A 21833-nucleotide genomic window follows, 5' to 3' on the forward strand; every position below is an offset into this window, starting at 1 on the left:
TGGACTCGAGCATGTAGCCAGTATTAATCCCCAGGTAGTTCAGAACTTGGGCAAAGGAGTTCTTATAGCCGACCTTCGACCATGATCATCTTTACCGAACAATGGCCTGGTTTTACATCTGAACAAAGACATGAAAGGAGTTTGTTTGATCTTTCAACTCTCATTGGAGTGAGCAAACAATGAATTGATGCTTTCAAAATAGCTCTTTGTCAAATTCACCTAAATAGGAGATCACAGTCATCTCCAGGGCTTTTCATTTACCTTCACCTTTGATCCGCCCCAAATATAGACTCCAAACAATAAAATTATCGAGGGCATTGACTCGTATTTTTCATCCAACAAAGATTGTTGATATTTCTTGCATTCTTGCGTCACTGTGCATCTCCATGCATCTCCATGCACAAACAACCTGGACAGGCACGAATAACTTGGGAATGTAGTCTGATACATATATCTCTTTAATAGCATACTAGTACACTACTTTGAAAGGGCTTACTAAGGCTTAAGATATTATCAATTTAGGGCAATTTGCAATTTTGATCTGAAAAAAGCGCGAGCTGCCTTAATTGTATACACTATAAAGGGCTCTCTGGGGCTTTGAGAGTTCTACTTGGGTATCTGCTAGTTGCATCCATGAATTTGTACGTGATAATGTAGTATTTGATTCTAAATACATTTATGTCAAATTTAATAATTTATTCTTTATCCCCCAGTGTTCTCAAGTTATGTCAGTTACTTCAGAGCCTCAGTACGATATATTTCTTACTCTAGGTACCAATTTCGTAATCTCTCCTGCCTGGGTATAGTTCTAAACACCGACTTCGTAGTCTTCCAAAATAGCCATGTAGTACCTCGTAAATTTCCAGAATAGGCACCTTTCTCGTGAATCGAATCTCAGATACTGAGTACATATACTCTTGTCAAATAACGCAGTGCGCATCTGGTTATGAATGTACATACCCTTGAAGTGCGATCTCTCATGATATTCACTCAGCTACCGAGTCTAAGCACATGTGCTTGAGCTCTCTCTGACCTCGACCACGAGAACATCCAAGGCTTGGAAATCTCGGCATCTACAGATTCCCACACTGCGGTAATAAGATCAATTAATTGAAATTGGGTATAATTACCCATCAAAATCGATTGGGGTGAAGAACTTAGTACCTCCAGGGCTAGATACAGTCTTTGAACTCAAGTCTTGTCCTGGCTAGTTTGAATATATGGACAATGCGCAACCTTGGAATGTCAAACATTAATTTCAGACCTCGGAAACAGTGAATGTGATATTTAATAGAGGAAAATAACAATGGAGCCCTGTAATGCCTCCTTCCAAAAAGAAATTAGAACCGGAAATTTATTCTCCAGATGTCCCATGGTTGTCTACTCCTGAAACTCATAGTCAGGAAAGTACACATCATGGATACGACGCGCATACTCCACAAGAGCAGGATGGCTTTGAACAATCACTTTAGTCGTTGGAGCGGCACTGCGAGAAAACTTCAAGTCAATAAGGGACTCAAATGTCTTAAGAGCAAAGCGGAACTTACGGTCCACACGTCAACGCCGATACAATAAATCCATAGACCACTGCATCTGCCTCGGTCGGGTTATCACCGCCCCATACCCAGAATGGTCCGTCTTCATCACGATGCTGAGTATAAGTTTCGGAGATGGCAGCGTTCAAAGTATCCCACACTTCCAGGCGAAATGCAGCGATCTCCTCTTCACTGAATTTGCCCGTTCCCTGGCCCTCCATATTGCGCACATTTTTCCTGTAGATCATATTTCCCACAACGGCCTTGACGGGCCAAGGAAGTGCACCCAGAATCTTTTCGCGCATAGCATAGTAGTTTTGAATCCATTTTTCATGTGTCTGTGGAATATTTATTAGACGATATGTCATGACAACAAGATAGCGCTGGCTTCAGGGGGGCTTGCTTACACCGTAGAAATATAGCTTGTCCTCGAGTAAGGCCTGGAGAGCAATATCCTGAAGCTTTTGCGCTCCAGAGAGATTGCTATTTAGATTCTCGAACTTTCCAGATTCAATAAGTGCTTTGATTATGAGGCTTGAGTCGGAAAGCAAGGTTGTCCCATTTTCGCCCTCCATTGAAATGTAGGGCACTTTGCCCTTGGGAGCATTGGTTACAGAGCCCGCCTCCGTCTTGTAAACGATCTTTCCAAATCGCAAACGAGCTTCGAGTTTTGTGACGAAGGGTGACCAGACATAGCATCCGATGTCGGTGTGGCCCCGATAGACAGTGATCTCATTTGCGGAAGTCATGACGATATATTGGATCGACTGGGTGAAGCCTTTTTAAACAGAAATGCAGGGATGAGATGATGGTAAGTGATGGATTTTGGGAAAAGAAATTCAGTAAAAAAGGGTTCAACACGAGATTTAAGTCCTTCTGTAGCTTCAGGCAGCTTGAGTGTGGGGGCCGTTGGGGACACTACCTCGGAGACCCGGGGAGTCGGGGACCGAACAAATGCATTGCTGCTGCCGCCGCAAAACGCGAGGATCTGCTGAGAATAGCTAACTCAATCTCGGCGCGTAAATGACAAAGAGAGTTCAAAGGATTCTCGCCCAAGGGATGCATCTGACCCATTCTGATTGGTCTGCCCGGGAACTGCAAGAATACGAGAATTCCCGGTTGTTGACGAACGACCGAAAGCCAACTCTGCAACATAGCCACATACAATGTGGCTGGTTTATTTTTCCAGTGGCGGTGCCAATTAGGGGCCCTTTGAAGTCTCAGATCAGTATTAATCAGTGGAATGCGCGATGAAAATGAGGACTTTCTAAAGGTATCCCGGCGGCTCTGCTGTACATGGTGTAATGTGCGAGAAACAATAATGGCTTCACAACAACGACAAAGGTGACATCAACAATGCATGTCTTTGAGCTGCATCTCAATTATCGAGCATAACCTTGAATCACAGGATTTGAATTGCGATAATAATATTCCGGCAGATTAGCAACTATCCAGCAATGGCAGATAATGTATGAGCTTCAGGCGGGTACTTGATTCAACAATTTTGTGCCAAGGTGCAATCATTGTACTCCCAAATTCAACATCCGGTACTCCTTGATCATGCCGTTCACATCGTCCATGTCAGTATGGTCATATTTATAAAGCTTGGTATTGACCTCGAAGTCATCATCATGCTGGCTGTTGGACATGATTTTGTCGGACATGATGCGAGCCAAATGCCAGAACTCAGAGGCACGCCGCAGGAATCCCACTTGCTTCCATAAATTTTGAGCAGTATCGGGCATGCCCTCATCTTCTGGCACCCTCTCTGTCCAAATTTGTCTCCAATTCTCCAGCCCGGTTTGTACCGGGGCTAGTGTGGATTCAAAAACCAGCGAGTTGTGCAAGTGAAACATGAGCGAGTGGATAGCTGTAGAGAAGTATCAGCATTTGAATATCAATGATCTCTTTGGTCTGGCAGCTCTACCTTGCACCACAGTGAACAAATTGAGTGTGCCTAGTTGTGAAAACTCTTGGACCAATGCATCTTCGATCGGACTCTGGCAAATGCGTCGGACAACAGAGACAACTGATAGTCGGTTCTTCCAGAAACGGGTTCCTGCCCATACGCGAAGGCACCCAAGACATTCAGCAGCCGACTCGGCTTGGAAGCATGCTTCAGGACAAGCGACGTCCATTCTTAGTTCGGAAATCAGCATTCGTGGAGGCGAGTTGTGGAAAACTATCAGAGCGACATCCATCAGGAATACAAAGATCAAAGTTCTGAATGGCTACATCAGCTTTTTTTTTGCTTGGTTTCAAGAAGAAATATTTTCATCAAAACCCACCGTATTAACTCTTCCTCCTCAGCAAACTTTTGCCACCAAGATTGAGTTGCCTCTTCGAGATAAAGGTTTCGGTGTGATGCTTCTCTGGGTCCAATATTTCTTGCAAGCTTCAATAAGTTAGCTTTGAAGCTTAAGCAAGTACTTTAATCAGTCAGATTGACATACTGCCACCATTGATGTATGTCTGTAGCGCCGATTTCTTTCTTGTGCGTCAACAGACCCCTCTCGCTTTTGCAAGGTGATCACGAGATATGCCGCTTGTATGCACTGGATATTTTCTTTTTTCGAATATTCTTTCTCCACCGGGGTAGACTTGCTGGCTCGAAATACCTCATGATTGAATATCAGCTCTTCAACGCTGTCAAGTAATTTCTTTGAGGCTTTTCTGTCGGTGCTCCGAGGTGATAAGCAAGCCCCAATGGTCACCATCACGCACAATAGCGGTGGTGACGCTGACGATACATCGAAAAGTGGCCTATGAACTATAGGACAATGCGGGTACCACAGAGACCAGAAATATTCCAAGAAGCGGCGAATATGTGGCGGCGAAAACAAGTGAAGACACAATTTCAGTGTAGAAGTTGACCACTCCAACTCAATAGAAGTGATTTTGGCTTTCTTTTTGTCAGTGATGACTACTTGTAGGCTGTCAATAATCTCCCGGGACTTTGATGACAGTGGGTCGGCTGGTTCGTGCCCTGAGTTATGTTGCTGGGATCTTCTCTCGGCCTTTATTTTCTCCTCATATGCTTCACAGGCCATTTTTTGCTTCCATTGGAAAGTTTCACTGTCTGTAAAACTTGCCATTCCTTGAAAATTGGAGCTAGTAAAGACTACTAGATGCTCCAGTCTTTCTGCGATCAATATGTCGGAGGTAACACTGGGAAACAAAAGGGAGTCGAGCTCCGAAAACTCCAGTTGATATGCCGCGCTCAAACTGCTCTCCTCGTTTACCATATCTCCCATATCTCCGTAGAACGGTAATCGGGAGTCCAAACAGAATAGGTCTAGGTTCTCGGTTTGTCGTGAAAGGGTAACATTTTCTTGGCAAAGCCTCTTGCTGGCTGACTCGCCAAATGTTGAATCAAGGTCCGGGTCATCAACTCGTGTCTGTTGGTGCTGGTGGGTGTTCAGTTTCCCAACGATATCGAAGCTTGGCTCCAACCTCCGCTCTATACCTTGAGCCGTGTCCACAGGATCTCGCGATTTGCAAGTACGTTCATGCCGGCGAAGAACATCTCTACTGGCTGTCAGAATTGCCCCTTGAATCAACGTTTGTAGAGATATGTACTTTCTATTGAATCCGTTGCCACAGAAGGGGCACTCGTGCGACCGATTGTTGTTATCTGTTGTGATTCAGCCACCGCCATCAATGTTGGGTTGAGGACACAAACATACGGGATGCGGCAGTATGCCGTTTCAAATGTTCCGGGCGGCTGAATGTCGAAGGACATATGTGACAATACCATTCAGGAGCCATCCAAACTGATTCCTTTTTCCCACGCAGCACCCGAGAGCTTGAAAATCGTGGAATTAATTGATTGAAGTCTGAAGATCAACATCGGGTAAGGCGGCCCGCGGGGGCTGAAGGCTTTAATGTCATGCGGAGAAGCGGGGAAGTGGGAAATCTTCGGCTCTCCACTCCCACCAGTTGACAGTGTTTCAGCAGTGCAGGGGCTTTGAGCCCCACCCGGACGGGCCATTCTATGATCTACATTAACGTTGAAAACAATGTTTTGACAGCGACAGGCTTACCACGATGGCCGTGATGTTTGATTCGTCAATAGATTGGAGTTATGGGGTATTTGAAACGGGTTGTCAGGAGTGAACAGTAATCAAGCGTCATTTTAGCACCACTGAACTCAATAGAATAAGGGCCTTAGTATTTATGCTGCTGCGTTTTGTGCCAATTTCTACATTCAATTTTATTAAGGGACGTGGGCCGCGAGAATATATGGAAACATGAACGATTCATCCACATGCATGGATATACATATCCAACTGACTAGCAAAATGATGGAATCGTCAGGTTGTCTCCGACCATCTTGTGCCCCATGAGGTGTGGTGAACTTCAAATGTTCCAAGTCGAGGTTCGGTTTTCCCTTGAGACGATGAAAGAACTATATTCAAAAAATCCGAGATTCATCTAACTTCCCGCCAACAAACTCCTCGAGTAAGGGTAGCTCTGGCAAGCTCCCACCCTTTTCTAGAACGATCCGGCGGTACCGGCGTCCCTCAGCTTCATCCATCGGGTTCTGCTGAAATCGGGTTTTGAACATAGTCCGCGAATATGCCTCGCACCTGACCGATTAGCTTTTTAGAATGAAAAATGTGTGCTCTGATCCATCTAGAGAACTTACAAGAAATAAACGTAGTAGCCAGCGGCGTAGTTGTGGAAGAGAGGGTTGGTATTTGCTTGCCCGAATCCCCAGTCATGACCTTTCCCGTGGCTTTCTGGTCCAATGAGAGAGGTGAGCTCGCTACGTAACTGGTTATAAAATACCGACAGCGAAAGCGCGGGTACTGGGTCTTTATCATAGACTGTAAGATCATAGAGGGTGATGTGTAATCGGTTCAACATGTTGCAGCCCTGGTCAATTGCCCGGGAGGCAGCGAGCCCTTCGAATAGTTCAATCGAGGGCTTCTCATCAGGTAGTTGGGCATGAGATTGCAAGTAGGCTTCTCTCTCTTGAGCGGAGGTGTATGTGTAGTGCCGCGCTAAAGAATGCAGAACAGACGGTGTCCAGCACCAATTCTCTAACATCGAGCTAGGAATCTCAACAAAGTCGTGAGACGTACCGGTGCCCCACGTGCTGGCAAAGCGTGTCTGGCCCACTAAATAGTGAATGGTGTGGCCAAGCTCATGAAACAATGTGATTAAATTCCGATGTCGGAGAAGAGTAGGTGCCACAGAAGAAAAGGAAGCCAGTAATGCGATGCTAGGTTTGCTTCCCGGAAAGCCCTGTATGATGAGATCAGCGAATGGATTTGTGCACTTTACAGGTCACTTACCGGCGCAAACACAACATTACAGTTACTATTATATTTTCCCGGTCGGTCGAAAAGATCGAGATAAATATAGCCGAGGAACTCGCCGCCCATCGCTGTTTCGTTCCACGCGGCAAGGACTGTTACCGTATCATGCCAAACCCATGCTTCGTGAGCCTGGAATCGAAGACCAAAGAGGCGTTCAAAAATCTGTAAAATACCAGCCAGTGTAGGGTCGAGGGGGAAGTACTCCGCCAGACTTATCTCATCAAAGTCATATTTTTCTATCTTAGCGAGTCGGGAATAGAAGGGTAAGTCCCAGAGGTGGATTCTGGAATCGAGCTCATCCTCCGCTTTCCCCTGCTCCGCTTTCCCCTGCAATTTGAGGTACTGCTGCTTGGTTTTCATAAGGGCCGCTCTCTCTGTAACTGCTTGGTCGGCCACTTGTTTTCTGATGGAATCCAGAAGCTCCTTCACTTCAGAGACATCTAACATGCGTCCTTGAATGGTGTATTCGGCGTATGATGAGTATCCCACAAGCTGGGAGGCTTGTCGGCGATAACTAACTAGCTCCTCAAATAAGGCAATGTTCTTTGGACATCTGTTCTCGGAAGCAACAAACATGCGCTCCCGCGTCGTTTCATTTGTCGCAAATCTCATGATCATGTCTATGTCGTTCCTCTTCAGGGCCACAAAGGCTCGGTTATCAGCATCGCGCTTAAGATTCGCGGTATAAGATGCTGGGAGGCCTTTTAGCTCTGCCTCGACGAACCAAACTCCTGCGCTTACGCCTGCCTCTTGAGCGTTTTGCCTGCACTTGTTGCTCAGCTGCTCAATATCCTTCTGCAACTCCTGAAAGCGCTTGTTTGTTTGCTCATCGACATGGACAGCATTTCGACAGAAGGCATTGTGCACTCGGTCCAGATAGTGGATCTCTTCAGCATTTAACAATGCCTTCTCTTCTCGGCTTTTTTTGTGGATTGCATCGATACCACGGAAGAGATCCACTCGTGTTTTGATCTCATTGTAATGTACGGCCCATAGTTGCGCCGCTGCGCGGGAACTGTCCCTTAGGTCTTTCTCCGTGGATACGTATTGGTAAATCTCAACAATCGAAGACTCCAAGAGCACAATGTTTTCATTCTCGGCAAATGGTACAATGAACTTATCAAAGGTCCAATCGGTGACTGGCTTAGCTGAAAGTAAAGCTAGGCGAGCGAGAGAGGCCTCGATACCAGCACGCGTCATTTCCATCAGCTGCTCGGCCGAGTGGTTGAGCTCCAGAGGAGGTTGAGGTGGGCAGTTATACTCAGTCATGTTGCCTGGTCGTAGGTATTTATTGACTGTTAAGTAGGAAATAATGTGAAGATCCGCTATGGAGACGGAATCTAATGAACGAAGTGAATTATATAAAGGGGAAAGAGAGAAGGATATGGGAGGCATTGGGAGCCTAAGTATATTAGCACTAGGAGAATCATGTGACTTTCTATCAGGGATCATGATTCTGAATGAAAGAGAAAAAGGCGCCACTAGTTCGGACTTGCGTCGGTGTTATTTTGTACTTGTCTAATCACCCCCGCCTTCTAATTGCGTAAGCCTAGAATGGTGGAGGAAAGCCCCTCTTCTTCAAATTATCCTAACCTGCGCACTAATTAGTGCAGATTTATTCTGGAAATTTCCCTTAACTGATAATTTTACCATGCGATACCCAGACATGAGAATGCCAATCCGCTTAGACTCTATACAACAGCCGTGCTTCCCATGGGTTATCAGTACTAGAAATGTCTACATATTTTGTGCTTTCTTTTCAACCTGCCACATTTCATTCTGCAATTTTCTGTGCTAGAGTTTATTGCTTTAGACATATAGCCGCCATATTTTATCATCCGTTTAGAGATGCTCCCGCAGCCGTCATAGTATTGGTACGAGTCTCGGTTAAAACATCAATACAGTGCATGATATGATGTTCGGAATCTGCTCTGGGATCAAAGTATTTCCCGTTGATTTTGAAACGATGTTCTTTCAACCAGAGGTACAAGCAGTGCCAAACGTGCCATTCATAGCTCATATGGTACTGCGTGGGCTGGATGTCGGAGTATAGCGACACTTCGTGGACCGTGAGGTTTCCCGTGCGATTTTTATGTGCCCAGTACATCCAATGCCCATCGGATCCATCCCCTATTGTTGCAAACTGGGCTGTGAGTGCATCATCGCGGCAGCGTTCTGGCAGCCATGCTGCAGATAGTTCATCGTAGACACAGCCGTTACTAAGAGCTTCAGCAACTGAAGACCCGCAGTCACAAGGATGCTTATCAAAAACGACAGCTCCTTCGTCGTCGTAGGTAATTCCATAGGGGTCTTTTCCTGGTCCCGTTGAATGTCGCAAAGGAAAGCCAGTTGGAAATATGAGAGTGAAAATTCCATATAAGGCGAACCCTATCTGAATGACTTGAATTAAAAGATACAAGTGTCGTTGATATGCCACCCAAAGTCTCACAAGATGCCGACGAGGAGTCAGAGGGGTGCCAGGAATAGATGAATTGCTCTCAATGTCAGCTGGGTCATCCTTGCTTTCTCGTAATAGTGACTCGGTTGAGTGGTTTCGTTCCAATGAACTGTGAGTGTCAATTAATGGTTTTTGTATAGAGCTCTCTCGGATTCCTTACTCTGCGATAAAAGAAGTCTGTTCTGCTCTCATCTTGATCATCCACTCCCGAGGTGACAATATCAATCGAAAAAAAAGGAACTATACATCCGTTGACGGATGTAGATCCATGAAAACATCCTCATTTCTCGTGACAGTTTATTCTGCGCCCCCACATTCGGCTATTTTTTCATTCTGTATTAATTTATCCGTTGACCCATATAGTACCCAATAATTGAATGCTACTGTGGTATCACTATAGCACGCTATATCTTACTAGAGTAAGCTAGGTACGCGGAGAAACTACTAGTCTCATCTACAACGCGCGGCTTCAAATCACATCGCATTCATACATGCAACTTCATGTCCGAGCAATTCTCCGTAAATACAGCGGCTATGCAGTGGACATCACCCTGAGATACACGCTAAGGCCCGGGGGCTTATCTTGCATGACGCTAGTATTTTTTACAAAGTACGAAATACATGATTCAACCCGTTACGCAAGCAAGTATCTTTATCGATAAGACTTCCACTTTTATCGTCATGAAGGAACACACCAACCTCTTCAAATGAACAAGTAAACAAAGACAAGATTTTTATCAATATCAACATACTCACTATGGCGAAATGGTTACCCAGTGAACCAAATCAGAAGAAACGATGGGACGTCATATTCGCTATCATATGTATCGCACAAACTGTGGTTTTGACAACCTACTACTTTTCAACTGCCTATAATCGTCAAGATTATACACAACCACCTGCATTTCCAGGTCAGCTCGACTACTGGACTGATTGCGGTCTCTCAGCAAGCGAAGCGAGGGCTCGCAACTGTCATTTCGATCCAATGCTATATGCATGGATCCCCCATGAGTGCTTCCACCCAGAGCCAATGGACGAATACCACCCTTTCGAAGATCGCATCTGGTATAAAGACACGAACCTCACACAGCCATTGGACCAAGTGGAGATGGAGCAACTGACGTTGGGAAATATTCGAATTGCTTACACGCATACCTTTCATCATGAGCACTGCCTGTATGCGATGCGCAAATTAGCCATGGCAACTGAGAAGCGGTGGTTGTTGATTGATGGAAGATCTGCTGATGTACACCACGCAACACACTGTGCGAAGCAAATTGCCTCATTTGTCAAAGGGACGGTTGAGAAAACTCACAGCACGGAGAACGAGCTCGCCACAGCACATCTACAATTTCCTGGCTGCGTGGCAATGCCATGGCGGCTTTGATTGCAACCAAATATGTACATATCAAGATTGAAGTCAATTCCTATTCACTATTTATGTACCGGCTTAACGGCCAATCTTCCAGAGCTTCTTTCCTGGGCCCAACGATGAAGGCGATCAAAGTTCCGGCATGTATGAAGATTTTCAGTATCAATATAGCTGTGTCCCAAGCCCGGATTATATCGATATGGACTAGGGGTCAGGTCACCTGAGCACATAAGGGCCTGGCGAATCCGTTCGATGCAGCGGTCTATGCGTGTCAGTCATTCTATAATAGCTTTTCGTTCTAACTTTCAAGCTCACCATTTGAAGAATAAGCGTGATCGTCATCAGTCAAGTTGTAGTATGCTGGTGATAAGCCACGACGCACCAAGTCCTACACCACTCAGATTAGAATCACCTAGCAGTAGAGTATATAAGAGACTTACCAAACAACCAAGTGTTTGAAAGACTTCGAGTCTAAGGGGAGAGATCATTAAATCAATTTTCCAAACACAAATCTCCCTTAATACTCACCTGACCATATAACCACCATGTTCCTGATCCCATAACTCACTATTAACACCCGGCCATTGGGTGTTAACTTCCTCTTCTGTTATTAAAAATTCGCCCCCTACGTAGAAGCAGAAACGATTAATCTTCAATGGTTATCTGATGTTTAGATTCATTGACACAAACCTGATACTAAATCCGTCCAAGCTTGATCAATTTCTGAACTTGGCTTGCCAACATATTGAACTTTGGCCGGGTGGTGCTGAAATTCAACGCCCGCATAAGTGTAAGACGGAGAACCCGTGAAGATGACTTGTTCCAATTCAATGTGTTGTCGAGCTGAGTCTTCAAAGACGGTCAATTATGGCTTACAATGCTGAGGGTCTACAAACATACCAAAATCGGTCGGATAACCTGTCTGGAACATATCATGCGCTTGTTTTCCCTGTCGCGCAAATATCGCGAAAATGAACACCGCGCTGAGAATATTGGCCGTTGTTAAAGCCAAAATCAATCCGAATCTTTGAAATTGCATGGGACTCTGTGGATTATCCACCGGGCTATCTTCCTCCAACTCAACATCTCCGGCCAGCTTGTCGTACTTCATGTTCTTGTTTTTGCTGAAGAGAAACATTTTTGTTTCTGATTAGCACAGGAAGGAAGAACGCGACCGTATGTCTTCACAGTAATTGCGACGTATTAAAAATGTGTTTTGTTTCGGTATTCCTGTTGGCCTTGTGACCTATCTCCGGAATCGGATACTATCTAATGATAAAGAGGGGTAAGAGCTAAGCGTCGCCTGCAGCCTGCAGCATGAATCCTGGGACGATTGTCCTTGATATCAATTGAGTATAGTTCGCTTCCGTTAGCTCACGGAATCAAATGAAAGATGTAACGTCGTTTCCATTTCCCCCGCAGAGGAAAGTGAGGCAATGAAAATTCGGGGGAGTTGTATCATAACCATAACAAGAACAGATAATATCATAAATAATATAAGATAATACCAAGTTCCTCAATCTTAAACTCAATCTGGAAGGTAAAATAAGCTCAAATAGACTCAACGGCACCAAAGCCAAACACAATAACATAACACCTACTATAACGTTTCTTTCATAAAGCTGATTGTGTAATAATTCTCCTACAGTACATCGCCAAACCGGTGCAACTGATCCACTCTCCGATTAACTATTCTGCCGCTTGTGCCGAAACACACTAGTCTGTATTTGGAGTTCTTCCGGGAGTTACGTATGTATTCTTTCGTACGTAGGTTATACAGTAATTTCAGTCATGTATTCACTTGTAAATTCATACATCTGATACCTCCAATGCCCATCCACCGCCATTACCAGAGGTGAAGCTGAGGTGGGGCTCAATTTCACTTTTACTGGCAACTCATCACTTCATTGGTGGTGTATCACTGGATGTGAAGTAGCGCCGAATGTGCCTTGGCATTTTCTAGACTCACACGGAAATCATGACTCCCTCCGCCTTGCCTGAAACCCTTGCTTGACCTGTGTGGTATACCAATCAATCCGACATGGTGTGTTTGCTGCGATGGGTTCTATGCGGAGGATTCGCTCTATCCCTTGTAGACGCAATCTTTGCAGCCCGCCCTCAGGCCATCGGCATTGATTTCGGGCCCGATATGATGTGCGTGTCGAACATCGCTTTGATGAAGCCGCCAAACCCCCCTCCCCCCCTGTGGTGACTATTGACCAGAATCCTAGAACTGTCGCACATGCGTATAGCAGTGATAATGTGACGTTGTTAGCCTGTATCAAACCTGAGCTAGGCGATCCCTTCAGTATCTATCTATTCCTGCTGCGACTAGAATCATGGAGCGACGGCACGCTCGACGCCCTATATGGCCGGAAGAACGAAGGGACCTCCGGCATTTCCAATGCTGTGGTAAAGCTGTTTGCAAGGCTCGTATCGTCCTTGACCTGTTGTAGCCATGACACAGCGAACCTGTCTTGGGTACGGCAGTGCGTCTGCAGTGCTTGGCACGGCATCACGGCTCGGCTTCGCAGCGCCAAGAGGTCGGAACTAGGGGAGTTCGCGCTGAATGATGTGAAGGATGCGTTTGTCGATATCCTCACGCGGTTGCAGGAAGAGGCACGCACCAAGCACAACATTGATATGCAATCGGCGATCATCGCCCTCCCGGACTTTTTCAACCAAACCCTGGTGGATTTGTTCCTCGAGGCGAGCTGGAAGGTTGGCATCACGCCTTTGCAGGAGCCCATGAGCCGGATGGCTGTATCAACATATAGCAGCAATGGGACTCCACGAGAGGCGGACGGGAAATATCTCATCATGGACCTAGGACAATATTATTTAGACCTGCAAAGTCTCAATGCGAGTCCCCGGCCTATGGCCCGAAATGGGCGCCTCCCCATGGACCCATGGGGAAGTGCCGGTCTCGATCGGGATATAACCCGCTCGGCCATTGAACGATCGGAAATCCTACAGACTTGGCTTTGGCTCGGTGGATCCAAGGCTGCTTTGCAGGAAGAAGTTCGGAAGGCGCGTGTGCTGATACGAGATAATATTGATCGCGAAGTGCTGGGGACCGAGGACCACCAGGACCATCACCATAACGAATACCCTCTTCATCTGAAAGACCCCGACGTCACCGCTGTGTTGTCATGGGTTGATGTCGAAGCAGTAGAGATGAGATATGTTCAAAGCATTGGGCAGAATATTCATAACTATCTCCTTGCTGCGAGTACGTTGCCAGTGGGCCGTCTGGGTAAAATTGTTAGCTGACATTTGTATAGACAATCCTACCGGAGATATTCGGGATGACATGATCGCTAGCAAAATTGATAAAGCGTTTATTTTGACGAGTGGATTTGACGGATCATTAATAAAGCAGAGCCTTGAACACGCTCTTGGTGATGTTGAGATCATAGGAGGACGGCTACTAGACTGCTATCTGGTGGCCGAGGGCGCTGCTCAAGTTGGTTTATTATACCAGCAGGCATGGGACCAGAGACAGCGGCTATTATGGAAAAAAGAGGAATTATAGTACAATATGGGGTTTTTCCAGTCAACGACGAAACTACGGTGTCATAGCTAGGTGTGGCTATAACGATCGACCCTGTCAGAGTGACAATCATCGAGGAAATCAAGACACAGCGCTTGGTCTTCCTGTGGTATATAGATGACAGTCGACTCGTCTCCGCTATGTATGTAGATGGGGACCCGGCCTGAAGAAGGTTTCAATCACTTCCCGCGAGAGAGAATATCCTATATCTCGGGTCGACCTGAGATCTTCACTAAAATAAGTGTAAGTCATCCCTGCGAGACAGAAGATGCCACTGAGGAGTCTCTTAACATAGTTATGTGTTAGCTTCGACCAAGTATGTTATAGGGCATCAAGAAGAGAGGACAGTGGCTGACAGGCTGATTATTATAATAAGCAGGTTCATGAGTAGTCAAGTGGTACAGCACGCAAGTAATATAAACCACTATTTTGCAAGGTCTGGTACCGAGTAAGACCCCCCGTCACTTGGCCACAGGAAGGAAGTGTCAGGTTGCTAGATTCTCGGGGCATCCGCAGATCCAGTGTTTGGCATGTTTGCATTTCCATGGAAAATTCTAGTTCCGTTGGGTCGCCAATACTGTTACGAAACACGGCGCTGTATTTAATGAAAGTAAATGACAGTATCGAGACTGGTACAGGAATATTGATACTCCGGGACTATTCCTAAAGTGTCCTAGTGTCCTCGCCAGGGGAGTCACTCGAAGAGTGGAGGCGGTTGCACCGGTTTCGCAACGTACTGTATCTTTATCACGACTCACGAGAGCAACTCTCGGGGTAAATCCTGCATTTCTCCTCATCCCTGTATCTTTGGCTTGCTATCGCGTTCATGGGTACATATTGCGTGCTTGGTCTGTAGACAAACATCTATTTAAAGGTCATTTGCGGAAATGGATGAGGGGAACAGCTGAACCTCATAGCTTCCGATTAATGCTGGAGGACTCCAAGTTTGCCCCTCAATCTTGCATATTTGGCTTTCTACAACTACATCTCAGATACCTGTTTGGGAATTAGGCGCTATGAATACGGATAAATCCATATCTTCAGGTTACATTGTAAAATTGGGAATTTCAAGAATATCACCAGTCTAGCTTCACCTTGGAGATATTTATATGCGGCCATTCCCAATGTCCTCATTCCCAAAAAATTGAAACAACCAACATTTTAATCAATTGATCAAAAATAAAATTACTACTACCACTTTCAAGGTTTCAACAATGAACTTCCAATTTTCACTCGCCGCTCTTGCGCTCCTTTTCATCGGAGCCATTGCAGCTCCCACCCCGGCAAATTTCAATGACGAGCCTCTTCCTCCCGTTGTTGAGGAGTAATATTGTCTCTCTTGCAACTGTCAAAAGAATTGCAGGCATGTAAGTGCTCCAAACATGTAAAGGGATTTGAAAGTGAACAAATATCTAATTAAATTTAGTGAAAGTATCTCATGTTGCCCGGATGTCCTTTCTGTATTTTCTCCAACCTTGTTTCTCGCTGTTTAAATGGCATTCAAGCATTCATTCCAAGGTTGCAAGCATTACTCCCTACTAGTTACTGGTCCCAACGTCGGTCAGCTGGTCTATTGGAAAGAATCTTGGAAGGGTCATGTCAACCAATCAACTCAGAGCCCTCAAGCACTTGCTGAGATATATGAATTTTAGCCACAATATTTGACTCATTTTCCTTGTCAGCGCCCACATGTGCATGTTCGCCCCTTTATATATAGTCACGTTGTGAGACCTGTGTTTAAATTTTATATCTGTTTTCTAACAATGTTGAGAATTGATCGTAAAATCATGGCCAACACTTGAGCAGAACAGGATGGCCATCAAAGAATCTGTAAAGCACTGAGATCTACCCTTGGACATCTGGACCTCATGTAGTGTAGCCCTGGCCTGCATGTGGGGAGCATGTCCACCTGGGCAGCACTTGAGAGGAAATCACCAAATAAAAACCGGTGGAAATGGGCACACGTTTCTACATCAATACATCTGTGTCAAATGTATATACTTTCAGGACTCAGGTGAGGGTGTGGGAACATTGAAACGAATTGAAATTGATCAATAACGCGTTGTACCTATTACATAAGCTGCGAAACGTCACGGAGGGCCAGCAGCTTAAAAGAAAAAAAATTGTAGATAATTAGAGCTGCCCGGGAAAGGTCTGACTTATTGATTGCGGCTGAGAACGGTACCCTCTTGCAACATGAAAATTCGAATATGGGGATTTAAAGTGCCTTGCAGGACTCTCGCCTGGTCGCCAGGCCACATGTGCAGTCTCGAAGTGTGCTCAGCCCTCAAGCTGGAGGGCTGCACGGCTTTGAAGGTTTCAGTTATTGGCTTTTAATTCGAAGCAGACACCTCATCTCAATCTTTGGACCCCTTTTTGACATTGGCTCGACAATATGTGTAGAGCCCCGCAAAGACCCTGCACTAGCGGATAGGCGAGATGAACGAAATATCCGTAGATTAGCCCACGAGCGCCACACCATAAGGGGCACACGGAGGCATCGGAGATGAGACCCTTGGCAATCCCCAAATGATTTTAAAGGCTTTGAAGGGACAACATATTAAAATGACACAAATAGCAGAATTAATCGGAAGTTGATCACCTTGACACTTTTTTTTTTTTTTTTGGAAAATTTGAACCTTGATCAAAAACATTCATCATGGGAAACTTCACCATCGTAAATGGTCAAATCTACACGCCAGGTTTGGCTATTGTGGACGCCCCACAACCATACACCCCGCTGGGAGGAAGCATGTCAACCTTCAATACATGTTGAACTCGGGAACTTTAGCTAACAAACTGACCACCTTTGCAGCAAACCTTCAAGTCGCGATCGACGTATCTGGCAATGGTGCTCTGTCTTGGCCGCCATCCGAATCGGCGGATGCGCCCACCCTCTTCCACAACATCACCCTATTTTTGACATCGCAATCAAAATCGCACAACTTCACAATCTCCAATGGCACTGTCCCGGCTACCAATACCACAGGTTATGTCGGGCCAGTCTTAGATCTTGAACCATCTTCGACCGTCAAACACGTGAATTGGATCTGGCCCACGTGTTTTGTGGACGGGACGAGCAGCAGCAGCGACGGGACGTATAACATTTCGATGCATCAGTCTTTTCGCTGGAACGGCACCGATTACTATACTGTGTTTGACTGGCCCATTTCAGTCACCAACAGCATTCCCGAAAGTTCGGAGAGGGTGGATTGCGCTTTGCTCGAGAATAAGATGCTCAACAAGGATGCTGAGAGTTCAGACTCTCTTCCGGGTCAACCTTGGCTGACAAGTGAAGTGGCTACCAGTAGCACTCAATCAGGCACGGCTGCAAGCGCTACTCAAAGCAGTGTGGGGTCGGGTGTTCGGAGAAAAGTAAAAGTGGCCCTCGCGGCAACCGTGTTGGTTATGTTTTCGCTGATGGGGTAAACATTGCGCTAGTGGGCTTGGACTCCCCTTGGCTAGGACTTTTTTGTCTCTTTCTTCTCCTGAACTCCTATTTTTAGCCCTTTGGGCCCTTGGATTTTTTTTGTTTTTTTTTACTTCTTTCACTTCGAATTTCTTCAATTTGAAGAACTATTGAGACTCCAGAAGTGTATATAGCTGATTTGCCTTAGTTAAATATGAAAATTATGTCGATCAAGTTTGACGTTTCCCACTGATCGCCGCGCGTCTTTCTAGCTTCGGAAGTATGAAGGGCCCTTCTCTCTCGTCACTTGAGCCCCCCTTGATTCGCAACTTGCCCACTTGGCGCGGTAATTCAATTTTCTACAGCCTAGACACTTGGCCTTGGTTCTTCTCTACCGCCTCATCCGACAATAACCAAATAATGCGTCACTCGTCTTGATTTTCCTTTCCAACCTCGTTGCCGCGATTCCCGGCGTCCGCTCCTTATGTCCTCCCTGCATGCTTCGTACCTGACTCTCCGACGGAGGATACGTCGGAGCCGGCTCCTCCGCATATTCCTCTTCGTATTTTTCGCATGGAATCTAATTGAGCTCTACGTGATCATCCAACGCATATCCGAGGTCGACCTCATATACCGCGACCAGCCGCGCCGGAAGGAACGGATCTACATCGCCGGCGTAAATTGGAACAATGAACCCATTTTACGCAGTCATTGGAACCAGGCGCTTCTGAATCTCGCCTGGAAACTTGGCCCGGATAACATCTACGTTAGCATTTATGAGAGCGGGAGCTATGACAATACCAAGGGCGCATTGATGGAGCTCGATCTAGAGTTGGAACGTCTTCAGGTACCACGTACAATTATCTTGTCACCGGTGACGCATGAGGATGAGATGGCCGCGACACCGGGAGAAGGTTGGGTTCAAACTCCCAAAGGCGATATGGAGTTGCGACGAATCCCGTACTTGTCACGCACCCGAAACATGAGCCTAAAGCCACTGGAAGAATTGGCAAAACAGGGTGTCACATTTGATAAGATCTTGTTCCTCAATGACGTCGTGTTCACGGTAGGAACAAATTATACCCCGCATATTTCGATCTAATCACTCACCTTATCAAAATAATTAGCCAAATGATGTGTTCGAATTGCTAGATACTAATGACGGCAGCTATGCCGCCGCTTGCTCGATGGACTTTGCCAAACCTCCCAGCTATTATGATACGTTCGCTCTCCGCGACGCCAGCGGCCATGAGGCCATGATGACCACATGGCCATTCTTTCGCGATGCGACATCTCGAAAGGCCGTAAAAGACCTCTCTCCAGTTCCTGTTCAAAGTTGCTGGAACGGTATGGGTAAGTATTTTGCAGATTTTTCCGTCGTAATTACTATTGTTTGCAAACTAATATCTTGATAGTTGCAATGCCTGCCGCTCCCTTCACTGCGAGCCCCCCTCTGCGATTCCGCGGAATCCCAGACTCTCTCGCTTCCTCACATCTAGAAGCCTCTGAGTGTTGTCTCATTCACGTGGATAACCCACTATCTAAACAAGATGGCGTTTTCATGAATCCGCTCGTTCGAGTTGGGTATAGTGGTCCGGCCTATACAGCTGTGAATCCCACCGCGAAATGGCTTTCGGCGCGTGCTATCTTACAAGGACTGTGGGTAAACAGGCTGCGCCGATGGACAACAACCACCTGGTTGAAAGATAAGGTGGTGCAGTATCGCATGGATCGCTGGTCCCTTTTGAGTCCGGAAAATCGAGAACCGGGGAAGTCCTGCGTTATCAATGAGATGCAGGTCTTGCATCCTTGGGGATGGGATCACATTTAAGAAAAAAATATACCCGTTACTTAGCCTCTTATCTCCATCAACATGCAAGTACATATAAAACCTTGGTCGGTACTCCTTCTTGATGGCGTCTGTATTTTGGATGTATAGAGTAGATCTATTAGTTCCGAGCATTATGAATGTTTGTTTGAAGAAATGACGTCGATCATGGATTCAGTTCACCCTCGTGCCAGGTGGGACACAGGGCAGTAGGTGGATATTCCAGGGAACATTCTTCAATGTTCATTGGATTTGCCCTACGGCCTTTATAGTTCCCAGTATCGGGTGGCAGATCTATCCGTGCTCCACGCAGCCGTCTCGCTCGCTCTAGGCTTTGGAGTAAGAAAATTCCAAAATTCCATCGCTTCAATTTGCCAATCTCTTCAAAGCGAGAAATGAAAACAAGACGTGCACATACAGTCTTGAAGGGTTCCACTTTGGAAATAATGTGGGCCCCTTCTGTCCCCCAGGATCAAGGATTAAGGAATGATCAGCACAGGGCCTGCGAGCATACTTGACATTTACCCCTTGCAGATGTCCGTACATATAGCATGATAGATGCCCCAAGATGATTCTGTGTCGAATTTTTGCTATTTTTTGTTCGCTGCTCAGATTCTTAACAAGAAAAAAAGTGGAACGCGCTCAACCATGTGGGGATACTATCGTGGTAAATCCATATTTCTTACCGGGGGTACAGGTGCATTAGGAACTGCCATACTTTGTAGACTCCTCAGTCAGGCAGCACCGAAACGAGTCTATGTGCTTTGTCGCGAAGGTTCAGAGTGAGTTGAGAAAAACAGCTTCACCACTTACGCAGACCAGATCAGATCAATCCAGTACAGCCCAAACTAACATGCAATACCACCAGGACTGCATATGCAAAATGGCAAAAACTCCTCCCAGAACCAATGGCCGCCGCGCTCTTCCAAAGTTCCTGCGTCACGTTCCTAAGCGGTGATATCACCTTGAAGCAAATGGGCCTACACGAGACAGACTGGCGCCAACTCAAGAAGTCCGTGCAGGTCATCATCCACGCCGCATCATCCATCAGCCTGACAAGCTCATTGCAGCAACTAGCAACATCCATCATCGCCCCAAGCATATCGCTAGCAGAAACAGCAATGGAATTCGAAGACCTGCACAACTTCGTCTACATATCCAGCGCATATGCCAACGCCCACCTCTGGAAAATGACCGATATCTCCGACGTCCCCGTCAAAGAATGCATCTACTCCCTCGGCCCACACGGCGAGGTCTACGATCCCCAGAATCTGGGCGAATGGGCAGGCTTCGGTCCCCAGACTGAACACGAATGGAGAAGCGTCCTGGATACAGGCACAAGCATCGAGTTCGACTATAACGATTTCCCGTGGCCCTACGCCTACGCAAAGCATCTCACCGAGCGTCTCCTCATCAACGCATTCATGCAGAACGAAGCGACTGAAAAACTTCTCATTGTTCGGCCCTCATCTCTGGGTCCCGCCATCAGCCAGCCGTACCCAGGATACTCAAGTTCAACCTCGACGGCATCAACGGGACTGGCGGCAGGGATTCTTTTATATGCGGGTAAACACATGAAGATGGCTACGCGAAGCCCGCATCCAGAGCGAGACGTTACGATAGACGAGATACCCATTGATGTCGTGGTTGATCGGCTTCTGGCGCATACTGCTAAAGGAACTTATGGATGCGTGCATGCTGTTGCTGGTAAGAAGGCTCGGTTATCGTTTGGGGATTGGTGGCTTGCAGTGATGAAGGAGCGTCGTCTCCCGTGGCTGGTCAAGCCGGAATGGACATCGTTAGATTGGCATTCGCCGAAGTTGCATCCTATCGCCAGGCTGTATGTCACGCTGGGGACATCTTTTGAGTTCGAAGATAATGAGGCGGCTAAGCTTCTCACTAAGCTTAATGCGCATGAGAAACTACATCTTAAATTGTTTGCGGATGAACTCGATGAGAATCGTCCTTATGATTTCAAGATTAGGAGGCATAGGATTCGGGAAATGGGGATGACGCTTGCGAAGAAGAAGCATTTGCCGCTTTGCTTTGTTAAGTGGTGTTGTCGGCCTGGGAAGCCGAAAGAGAAGGATGTTCCGTCTAAGTCACAGCAGCATAGTATGCATGAGTATGGAGGGTCGATGGACATGTTTCCGAAGGAAGGTGAAGCTGGGTGGATTCATGTATGATGGAAACATTTTTTTCTTCCATTTTAATCGGGTTTCTACGAGTCAATGATACATTGCATAGCATTTTAATTCAAACTTGGGCTGATTCGTTTTTTTTTTTTTTTCGCTCGTGCAATTCCCATCTACATAGTCTAAACATTTGAGCATTGAAGACAAATTGAATCCAGA

At 46.2% G+C, this 21833-nt stretch overlaps 10 protein-coding genes across 10 annotated transcripts; 5 read left to right on the forward strand and 5 right to left on the reverse strand.

Annotated features, from left to right (window-relative positions):
- Positions 1 to 1380: 1380 nt before the first annotated feature.
- Positions 1381 to 2284, reverse strand: N7466_000853 (glutathione S-transferase family protein; the record flags this gene model as incomplete). Its single annotated transcript, XM_057160251.1, has 3 exons — positions 1381 to 1486; positions 1548 to 1873; positions 1943 to 2284. 3 exons carry the CDS (start codon positions 2282 to 2284, stop codon positions 1381 to 1383), a joined length of 774 nt encoding a protein of 257 aa, XP_057026499.1.
- A 771-nt stretch (positions 2285 to 3055) lies between these two features.
- Positions 3056 to 3694, reverse strand: N7466_000854 (transcription factor domain-containing protein; the record flags this gene model as incomplete). Its single annotated transcript, XM_057160252.1, has 2 exons — positions 3056 to 3405; positions 3463 to 3694. 2 exons carry the CDS (start codon positions 3692 to 3694, stop codon positions 3056 to 3058), a joined length of 582 nt encoding a protein of 193 aa, XP_057026500.1.
- Positions 3695 to 5949: 2255 nt separating this feature from the next.
- N7466_000855 (M3 family metallopeptidase) lies at positions 5950 to 8128 on the reverse strand (the record flags this gene model as incomplete). Its single annotated transcript, XM_057160253.1, has 3 exons — positions 5950 to 6124; positions 6184 to 6785; positions 6836 to 8128. The coding sequence occupies 3 exons, from the start codon at positions 8126 to 8128 to the stop codon at positions 5950 to 5952; spliced, it is 2070 nt and encodes a 689-aa protein (XP_057026501.1).
- Positions 8129 to 8693: 565 nt separating this feature from the next.
- On the reverse strand, positions 8694 to 9509 carry N7466_000856 (uncharacterized protein; the record flags this gene model as incomplete). Its single annotated transcript, XM_057160254.1, has 2 exons — positions 8694 to 9426; positions 9478 to 9509. 2 exons carry the CDS (start codon positions 9507 to 9509, stop codon positions 8694 to 8696), a joined length of 765 nt encoding a protein of 254 aa, XP_057026502.1.
- A 565-nt stretch (positions 9510 to 10074) lies between these two features.
- Positions 10075 to 10704, forward strand: N7466_000857 (uncharacterized protein; the record flags this gene model as incomplete). Its single annotated transcript, XM_057160255.1, has 1 exon — positions 10075 to 10704. The coding sequence occupies one exon, from the start codon at positions 10075 to 10077 to the stop codon at positions 10702 to 10704; it is 630 nt and encodes a 209-aa protein (XP_057026503.1).
- A 283-nt stretch (positions 10705 to 10987) lies between these two features.
- Positions 10988 to 11827, reverse strand: N7466_000858 (uncharacterized protein; the record flags this gene model as incomplete). Its single annotated transcript, XM_057160256.1, has 5 exons — positions 10988 to 11077; positions 11130 to 11160; positions 11218 to 11314; positions 11380 to 11538; positions 11590 to 11827. The coding sequence occupies 5 exons, from the start codon at positions 11825 to 11827 to the stop codon at positions 10988 to 10990; spliced, it is 615 nt and encodes a 204-aa protein (XP_057026504.1).
- A 903-nt stretch (positions 11828 to 12730) lies between these two features.
- On the forward strand, positions 12731 to 13962 carry N7466_000859 (uncharacterized protein; the record flags this gene model as incomplete). The annotated part of the gene is made up of 2 exons (XM_057160257.1): positions 12731 to 12843; positions 12921 to 13962. 2 exons carry the CDS (start codon positions 12731 to 12733, stop codon positions 13960 to 13962), a joined length of 1155 nt encoding a protein of 384 aa, XP_057026505.1.
- A 2939-nt stretch (positions 13963 to 16901) lies between these two features.
- On the forward strand, positions 16902 to 17671 carry N7466_000860 (uncharacterized protein; the record flags this gene model as incomplete). The annotated part of the gene is made up of 2 exons (XM_057160258.1): positions 16902 to 16944; positions 17058 to 17671. 2 exons carry the CDS (start codon positions 16902 to 16904, stop codon positions 17669 to 17671), a joined length of 657 nt encoding a protein of 218 aa, XP_057026506.1.
- Positions 17672 to 18135: 464 nt separating this feature from the next.
- Positions 18136 to 19482, forward strand: N7466_000861 (glycosyltransferase family 69 protein; the record flags this gene model as incomplete). The annotated part of the gene is made up of 3 exons (XM_057160259.1): positions 18136 to 18717; positions 18779 to 19004; positions 19067 to 19482. The coding sequence occupies 3 exons, from the start codon at positions 18136 to 18138 to the stop codon at positions 19480 to 19482; spliced, it is 1224 nt and encodes a 407-aa protein (XP_057026507.1).
- Positions 19483 to 20127: 645 nt separating this feature from the next.
- On the forward strand, positions 20128 to 21665 carry N7466_000862 (uncharacterized protein; the record flags this gene model as incomplete). Its single annotated transcript, XM_057160260.1, has 2 exons — positions 20128 to 20261; positions 20348 to 21665. 2 exons carry the CDS (start codon positions 20128 to 20130, stop codon positions 21663 to 21665), a joined length of 1452 nt encoding a protein of 483 aa, XP_057026508.1.
- Positions 21666 to 21833: the final 168 nt, after the last annotated feature.

Source organism: Penicillium verhagenii (assembly GCF_028828195.1).
Source record: "Penicillium verhagenii strain IBT 33310 chromosome Unknown utg000002l_segment0_segment0, whole genome shotgun sequence".
Taxonomy (NCBI): Eukaryota; Fungi; Ascomycota; class Eurotiomycetes; order Eurotiales; family Aspergillaceae; genus Penicillium; species Penicillium verhagenii.